This window comes from Zea mays, chromosome 8 (genome assembly GCF_902167145.1).
Source record: "Zea mays cultivar B73 chromosome 8, Zm-B73-REFERENCE-NAM-5.0, whole genome shotgun sequence".
Taxonomy (NCBI): Eukaryota; Viridiplantae; Streptophyta; class Magnoliopsida; order Poales; family Poaceae; genus Zea; species Zea mays.
Genome location: NC_050103.1, coordinates 129,122,135 through 129,130,876, shown reverse-complemented (window position 1 = coordinate 129,130,876; position 8,742 = coordinate 129,122,135). Strand labels below are relative to the sequence as shown.

The 8,742-nt window shown below is 40.2% G+C and overlaps 1 protein-coding gene across 5 annotated transcripts; it reads left to right on the top strand.

The window, feature by feature from the left end:
- The first annotated feature begins 572 nt into the window (after positions 1–572).
- LOC100281742 (arginyl-tRNA synthetase) lies at positions 573–7,494 on the top strand. 5 transcript variants are annotated; one of them, XR_002748991.2, is made up of 18 exons: positions 573–796; positions 1,623–1,735; positions 1,831–1,952; positions 2,094–2,169; positions 2,325–2,426; positions 2,521–2,736; positions 3,352–3,432; positions 4,069–4,152; positions 4,233–4,337; positions 4,688–4,866; positions 5,478–5,562; positions 5,636–5,837; positions 5,906–6,039; positions 6,176–6,245; positions 6,337–6,426; positions 6,539–6,607; positions 6,900–6,998; positions 7,195–7,485. XR_002748991.2 is itself a non-coding variant. In XM_035961446.1 (18 exons), the coding sequence occupies exons 3-18, from the start codon at positions 1,898–1,900 to the stop codon at positions 7,303–7,305; spliced, it is 1,647 nt and encodes a 548-aa protein (XP_035817339.1). In that variant the 5' UTR covers positions 609–796; positions 1,619–1,735; positions 1,831–1,897; the 3' UTR covers positions 7,306–7,489. The 5 variants fall into 5 exon arrangements, 4 of the variants coding, with proteins under 4 accessions (XP_035817339.1, XP_020397702.1, NP_001355021.1 ...); XM_035961446.1 differs by having other exon boundaries at positions 609–796; positions 1,619–1,735; positions 1,831–1,905; positions 5,906–5,975; positions 7,195–7,489; XM_020542113.2 differs by having other exon boundaries at positions 609–796; positions 1,619–1,735; positions 5,906–5,975; positions 7,195–7,489.
- Positions 7,495–8,742: the final 1,248 nt, after the last annotated feature.

Sequence of the window (8,742 nt, the reverse complement as noted above, 5' to 3'; positions counted from 1 at the left end):
GACCCACAAGCCTTGGTGCATGGGTTTTTTTAACCCCGACACAAGCTACCATGCTCTTATATCTACAACTAATAGTTATTTCAACCAAACATATTTTAGTTTTCGCACAACGTCAGTTCATAACAGATTTTTTGTAGCTCACATCTATAATTATATTTTTGGTGGTCTATGACTGAACTAAACATACCCTAATTAAGAGGTGGAAATCCATAATATGTAGCTACTAAATGTAAAATGGCCGAGTTCATATAATATAGGATCTATATTTTATAGAAGTATTATTTTTATCATATATATTTAGACATAATATGTAGCTAAATATAAAGTAAAATTATATAGGAAAATTAAATATCCTATGAAAAGACAGAGTAATATAATTATATATAATACTTCTTCTGTTCTAAATTAAAACCTATTTTAAATAATTACTAGATTCAAACAATATTTGAGTATGTGTTTTACGTGTTTAGATTTATATGTTTTTTCTATATATATGAATATACAAAATTAAGAGTTAAAACGAATAGAAGTACATATATTTGGAAGAAAAAAGGCAAGCCAAACGACCCCTCGACAAGCCTCGCGCCGTCGCGCGGTGCCTGTGTACTGTGAGTCAGTGAGTGTGACTGTCTGTGTCGCGCACGCTACGCTACCTCCTGTGACCGTGAGAGGGGGAGGGGGTATTTAACTGACGGCGGGACGAGGATGCAAGCTCTCGCGGCAGCAGCAACTGCAGTGGCGGCGCCTACCCCCGCGCGCCTCCGTCTCCCGCTCCTCTTCCGCGCCCCGCGCTCCGGTGAGTTCGCTTCCCTCTCTCCTTCCTCCTCGAGCCCTCTTCTCGGACCGCCTCAGCTCGCCGCGGAGAAACAGCCGAGAGGATTTTAGGTTCGGTCTCGGACTCTCGGTGTGAGTGGGACGCGCGGTTTTGGGGGTTTAGGGGTTGGTAGTCCGGGTGGGGCATTAGATTCTAGTTTGAGAGTTCAAAAACCGGAGGGGACTAGAGGGGCTAAAATCGCCTGCATAAGAAGGGGATTTTAGCCAATCCCGTTTTTGACTCCCAAACTAGATGGTGTCTGCGTTTCCGTGGTTTCCCCGTGGATTTTGGAGGGGGCTCGGGGTTCGGATGTTGGGTAAGGCTGGGTTTATAGATTTGCTCTGTACTGGGGCTCACCCTCTCCAATCCCGTTCGCATCAGCGGGGATTAGTGTAGCGTCAGGACTCACGTGCGCTTCTTCTAGATGAATAAATTGCTTTAAATTGTTTTAAATTGTTAACAAACATTGCTTTAAATTGTTAACAACTGGTGAAGGCACTAGATTTGGATTGCATCAGCTGATTGGGATCGTCTGTCAGGAACCTTGAACTTGTCATGCTTTGGGTTCGGTTACTCATGCTCATTTTATTGCTTAATTAATTTGGACTTGGTTTTTTTTTGAACGGCGTCGGTTAATTGTGCCATTTGATTTCGTAATCTGCTTCAAATGAACAGTGTGGGCACATTTGGATTGTTAGTGGATTGGGATAGGAGTGTCACACTTTTATGCTTCCTTTTCAGTTCATTGAAGACTCGCTGCATTGGTTAATTGTTTGATTTGGACTGTTTTCTCGTTCTGGCTAGTCAGGTCACTGTAGACCCGCTTCTTCCTCCAGGCTTCTGCGGATCTCGTGCAGTGCCACCACTATGGGAGACGAGACCTCGACCTCCGTTGCTCCTCAGGAGCAGGAATCCACTGTGGTGAGTGCACTGGGTGGGCTGCTGCCTCTGAAAATGATTGCATTGCTTAATTTTCTTTTCTAGTTTCCCTGCTTCATTTGAATTTAACCATGCAGCGGGCTGGGAGTGTCAAGCAACAGCTCTCCAGGCTGGTCCTTTCATCCCTCCAGACTACATTGCCCGATGTGGAGGTAGAACCGATGGTTGAAGTTTCAGCAAAGTTTGCTGACTACCAGTGGTACCTTGTTTGCATGTTGCCTTACCTGCTGTATCGATCCCTCATACAATCTGACTATTTGTTGCTTCTTTATTAATTATTATAATTAATTAACTTTCCTTCCATGAGCTCATCAATTGATTCTTGCTGAACCATGTGCAGCAACAATGCTATGGGATTATGGTCAAAGGTTAAAGGATCTGGAACAATTTTCAAAAACCCTAATTCCATTGGGCAGGTATTTGTCTGTATACCTTTTTGTTGTATAGACTTACACTAAGTACTTTCTCATAAGACTTGGAACTAATATTTCTCTATGACCCACTTCACTTTTTCATTCATGCTCAAGCTCTTTTACACTAACAACATACTGTTCTCTTCACATTTTCTCAGGCCATTGCCAAGAATCTGCCGTCTTCTGATATTATTGAATCTGCATCTGTTGCTGGACCTGGTTTTGTGAACATTACCTTATCAAACCGCTGGGTTGCACAGGTTTGACTGAGATTTTTTTATCTACAAGTTATGCTAGCATTAGCAGTGCCATTATCTATTCCCGCAATTTGTCAATGAGCTACATTATTTGCAGAGAATACAAGATATGCTTGTTAACGGCATCAAGACTTGGGCACCAGTTCTGCCAGTAAATAGGACAGTGGTTGATTTTTCATCACCTAATATTGCAAAGGAAATGCATGTGGGACATTTAAGGTCTACAATTATTGGAGATACATTAGCACGCATGTTTGAGTTCTCGAATGTTGTTGTTCTGCGCAGAAACCATGTGGGAGATTGGGGTACACAGGTAACAAGTCTTGTATTGTGATCTAAACATTTTATTACATGCTTTTGGTGAAACAAAATATTTTTACATATGGCTGAACTGCTTTAGTACTTGATTCTTGTGAAAAATACTCTCTGGTGCAGTGGTGCCCAATCTTTCGTATACCTACTTCTATAGCGTACCATTGCTTATTACATCTGCAATTTTCTTTGTCTTCATTGGCCAAAAGGTTCACTCAGCGCCGGTTCTGCTGGTGTTGTGTTAATCACCTTGGACAATTTGCATTTTTGTACCTTACACTGTGCATTCTGTTTTCTTACCTGATACCCAGAGTCTGTTTCCACTTCGTAATGAGATTTATTTATTTTTTCTATAGAAGCATCACCAAGCTTTCCTTAATATTATGACTACCTTTTTTTATATGTGTAGGAATGTCCATGTAATTTCTGTATCTAGGCTTACCTATGAGCACATTTTCATTTTGTAAGAAGTAAAATCATGCATAAATTAAAAGATATTGTGTGTGGCTGGGCTGTTTGAGAAGTTTGTGCCTTGGTTTTCTGTATGTGGCCTAAAAGATTGAGACTGTTTACCGCTGCACATGCAGCATGCTAACTCATGTTTGTGTTCATGCAGTTTGGGATGCTAATAGAATATCTTTTTGAGAAATTTCCAAATTGGCAGGAGATAGGTTGCCAGGCCATTGGGGACCTTCAGGTAACACATTCAATGCAACGATGCAATTATTTGTCTCTTGGCTCTCTGCATACAAAACATGCAAACATGAAAGCTAAATATGATGCCGAGTTGACCATTAAGTTTTGTTGTCATATACTAAAAATATTCAGGATAAAATGATGAAAGTATTTCTGTGAAATATTTACTCAAACCACATATCCCAACACTTACAAATATTTATTTGGTCAAAATTAACAGGCTCTGACTGTATTCTTGGTAGCACTTGTGAAAACCACATTCAATGCTTATCAATGGTTATGAACATTATTATTGCTGCAGTGGCTTATGCCTTGTCAGTGTTTGTACAAATTACTGTTGTGATTGTATTGTGGCGTCTTGCTAAAATCCATTGCATTGTCTCATATATTTATCTCCTCAACGTGTCTATCATTGTTCATGATGGATTTTGCTTTTTGTTGGTAGTTTCTTGTTATAAGTTGAGCACCCTGCTACCTACTTAATAGTTGGTTGCCTGTTTTCCTTTATAATCCATCCAAGCACTCGTGTGTTTCAAAATCACTTAAAATAAGTGCTGGAAATTGGCATTTTTTTGTTGTATGACATGTCTTGTTCCTACTATCGGGACTAACATTTTAACTTGGTTATATGACACAGATTTTCTATAAAGCATCCAAGCATAGGTTTGACAGTGATCCAGACTTTAAAGCAAGGGCTCAACAAGGAGTTGTTCGGCTACAGGTGAGTGCATCATTTTGGATGTCTGAGTCTGACTCAGGGAAGCTTGACATGTTCTAATCCAAGCATTGTATTATATGTAGGGAGGGGAGGATAAATATCGAGAAGCATGGAAAAAAATTTGTGACATTAGCAGGAGCGAATTTGACTTGGTCTACAAGCGCCTAAATGTGGTGCTTGAAGAAAAGGTACAACACATTGTAGTTGAAACATATATTTTTGATAGAAAGGTTGGTTGACTACAGAACTTAGGTGCGAGGTGAATTACTCATATGGATATTTTGGGTTTGATTTACATATAGCATTATCTTAACAACATTCCTGTTCACATTAACTTCTACCATGTTCAGTTTTTCACAGAAAAGTACATGCATATCTGTGCTTTAACTGGAGCATGTGTATCCCTTTCCCTTGTTAACTTGTTAATCAAAGCTCGATCAATTGGTATTGTTGAATGTTTATGCTCATGTTGTCTGTCTCATCAATGAAGCAGCTGACCAGGCCATTGGTTTAGGCTAATTAATTTAGCACCTTTCAGGGGGAGAGTTTCTATAATCCTTATATTCCTCAAGTGCTGGAGGAATTGAGTAACAAAGGCTTGATCAAGGAGAGTGAGGGTGCCCGAGTTATATTTATTCAAGGTCATCAAATCCCTTTGATTGTTGTTAAGAGTGATGGTGGCTTCAACTATGCCTCAACAGACTTAACTGCTCTTTGGTAAGTGCTTGTGCTTTTGAGGGTTCATTCCAAGGTTTTAAAGTCGTCCGACTATTCGCGATTAATCGGCCTTATCGTTGGAGCAAGCTCGATCAGGGTCTTCGACTCGATGTGGCGTGCGCCCTGCTCAGCACCACCGCCCTTGCTCCATTGCCCCCTTCTCTAGCGCTGTCGCCCTCCTCTCCCTTCGCCCCTGCTGTGCGTCCGTTGCTCCATCGCGTGGCTGCTGCAGAGGCCCTCGAGCCTCCAGTGTGTGGCACCTTTGCTGCAGCCTCCAGCGCGCGGAGCCCTTTTGCAGTCGCAGCCATTCTTACGACTTTTAGTGAAAACATGCTGCTATAGTTATATTGTCAATAGATCTGCAATAGTACTCTTTTAATGCTACCCTGCCTTTATACTAAAATGGTATTTGCAATGCGGTGTCCTGCTGTCCTGCATTTAAGCTTATGACTTGCATTTGAATTTTGAACCTATGATGCTGCTATATATATATATATATATATATATATATATATATATATATATATATATATATATATATATATATATATATATATATATATATATATCTAATGTGGATTTATTTATTTATTGTCCATGGCTTTATGGAGGTATCGGCTCAATGTTGAGCAGGCAGAGTGGATCATATATGTTACAGATGTTGGTCAGCAGCAGCACTTTGACATGGTTTTCAGTGTAAGCACGGAGTGGCACCAAGGTATTTTCCATTTAATATGCTTTTATTGAATCTTCTACTGTCTTTCTACAGGCTGCAAAGATGGCCGGTTGGCTCCCAGATCCAAGTGAAAAGAAGTTTCCGAAAACAAGCCATGTTGGATTTGGTCTTGTTCTTGGTTCAGATGGCAAGCGGTTCCGAACCCGCAGTACTGAGGTTGTTCGATTGGTAGAGCTACTTGATGAGGCTAAATCTCGGAGCAAATCAGAACTACTACAACGGCTCACTGAAAATGGTAAACTGGATTATTTTGGAAACTTATTGTTATTCTTCAGGTAAATATGATCACATTGTTTTTGTCAGGCAAAATTGTTGACTGGACGGATGAGGAATTAGAGCAAACTTCAGAGGCTGTTGGATATGGTGCTGTGAAGTATGTTCTGGAATGTCTTGTTTTAGAAAGATGGCACCTCTTGATTTGACTAAGCAATAACTAAGTACTACCTCCGTTCTCGAATATTTGTCCTCCGCTAATTCATTTTTGAACTAAAACACGACAAATAAAAAAGAACAGAGGGAGTATTTTACGGACAATCCAATTTATCGTAACACATTTCTGTAACTTTACTACAGGTACGCTGATCTAAAAAATAACAGGCTCACTAATTACACATTTAGTTTTGAACAAATGCTGAGCGATAAGGTACCAACCAGACTATTTTTCTTGGAATGCACTCTGAGAATTTTGTTAACATGATCATCATTATGCTCATGTTCATTCTCTATGTGAACAGGGAAATACTGCTGTGTACCTTCAGTATGCACATGCTCGTATTTGTTCCATTATTCGGAAATCCAACAAGAACGTGGAAGAGCTGAAGATGGTAAGCTTTATGTTTTCCTCGTGCAGATACTGTCATTAATTTGGTGAAGGTTTAGCACCAATTCTCCTGGCAAATCAGTCATGAGCTGAAAATTTTGTACTGTTTCTTCTAGAGTGGAGCCATTTCTCTCGACCATCCGGATGAGCGCGTGTTGGGGCTGTATCTTATCCGATTTGCAGAGGTACCTTTCTTCACTATTAGTGAACTTTATTATATATAAGTTTCTATAAGCCAGGATACCAATGGTCAGTTCTAGTTTTGGTCTGAGAACACACATGGTAATTATTAGGCGGTTTTGGGTGCTGGGATACTTTTTGGTTTTTTGCTGTATGTTTTTCCTTGTTGGATACTGCAAGGATGTTTTTTCTTGTTGTATACTCCAAGAACAGTTCTCTGATCCGCTTCAGGTGCAATCTAATTTAACTGAAATTACTACAATTTGCCTTTTCTGATTGCACTGCAATATGTTTCAGGTTGTTGAAGAGGCATGCACGAATCTACTTCCAAATGTTGTGTGTGAATACTTGTACAATCTATCTGAAATGTTCACAAAATTCTATACCAACTGCCAGGTATACTTCTTTCCATTTGCATCTCGCTTCTCTCTTGAAATGAATCTTACGTTGATTCTTGGGTATTTGCTGCTTAGATTGTCATCAGCTCATACAAACTGCAAAAAAGACCCATTTATTTCCATACAACGTTAGTACCACAGTCCTGATAACCTGATGATATTCAACCACTTTCACTCTGCATTGATCCCAACAGGTGGTTGGGTCGCCGGAGGAGACGAGCCGGTTGTTGCTTTGCCAGGCGACTGCTGTTGTCATGCGACAGTGCTTCAACCTGCTCGGGATCACGCCAGTATACAAGCTGTGATTGGCTGCATGTTCGATTAATACATTCAACATGTAGAAACCCCAATTCATCATGGTTGCAGTTTTGGTCTTGTAACCTAGTTGAGGCAGTTAACATAATCTACTGTCCTGTTTGAAAACAGAAGGAACTCAAAAGGTTGTATCAAAATGTGCTTGCAGAGTTTCTGTTACTGTTAGGCTAGTTTTGCAACTCCCGATTTTTATTTTTCTAAGGGCTAGTTCGGGAACACTATTTTTCCAAGGGATTTCCATTTTCCCAAGGGAAAATGAACTAATTTCTCTTGGGAAAATATGGTTCTCAAACTAGCCCTAGTTTGGGAACTCCATTCCCCAATGGATTTATATTTTCCCAAGGGAAAATGAACTAATTTCTCTTGGGAAAATGAAAATCCCTTGGAAAAATAGGGTTTCCAAACTAGCCCTAAAGGAAAATGAACTATTTTCCCTATAAAAATGGAAATCTCTTGAAAAATTGAGGTTGCCAAACTAGGCTTAGTGTTTCGTCGCAGCTCATCAGCCAATGCTGAGTGGCAACTGGCAATCGTGCGTGTCACTTCTGGTGGCAAGCATGCTAGTGGGCAAGTTTAGGTTCTGATCCTAGACCACAATCCACAAACGCTATTCTACTACACCCTTGTTCAGGTAAAACCGAGTTTGGCTACTCCAAATATTCAGAAGACATGTTCACGTGTTAGATTACTAAGGGTGGGTTTGTTTCAACTCAAAATCGGATTCTAGCCATCAAAATCTGATTCTATCAGCCAAACGCTTCAGTTCTCAGTTCGTTTCTGTGAGAATTGCTTCTATGAAAATCGTTCAAAACAACGTGAATGTAGAATCCATCGAGTTGTCACGATGAGAGGAATTTGTAGCTTTCTAGATCTTAAATTCCATAGACCCTTTCATCTTTCTTTGCATATAAGTCCCGTGATATTTAGATTCTCGTGACAACTAGATTATCCATGAATCCATATTCTCCAAAAAGCTCTTCAGAAAAAGTTATACCAAATAGACTAAATATTTTCTATTCAAGCCAATGGACTCTGGTATATTGGGTGAAGAATACTCCATTCTCAATCAAAATAGTCCAGAGATACAATAATATATACATAAACGCTAAAGGGTCTAGTGGGTTGAGCTATAAAAGGCGTTGATAAGGCTATGATACTGTCATGGTTTCGGAAACTAGGGGGACAATAGATTTGTATTCGACCGGGGATGTAAACGCGGACTCACTTCGAATGGTGGATCACGGGATCCTAGCAAGGAACTGAGATGCTGGGGTTATACTGGTTCAACCTTTCGCCTTAGTCCAGTGTAGTGTTGATCGTAGTATTGCATTGGTGCGTGTTACAACACGTGTGCTTGTGTGTACGAGTGAGAGGGACTCCCTTTTATATTTTAAGGGACGATCCTTACATGAGAGAAAGAGAGTTCT

What these genes read in the sequence shown, in the direction of transcription:
- LOC100281742 (NM_001368092.1), top strand. Translation starts at nt 706, where the DNA reads ATGCAAGCTCTCGCGGCAGCAGCAACTGCAGTGGCGGCGCCTACCCCC. An exon ending in AGGCCATTGGGGACCTTCAG is followed by an intron (nt 3,433 to 4,068) that starts GTAACACATTCA and finishes TATATGACACAG; the next exon opens with ATTTTCTATAAAGCATCCAA. An exon ending in ACAGACTTAACTGCTCTTTG is followed by an intron (nt 4,867 to 5,477) that starts GTAAGTGCTTGT and finishes GGCTTTATGGAG; the next exon opens with GTATCGGCTCAATGTTGAGC.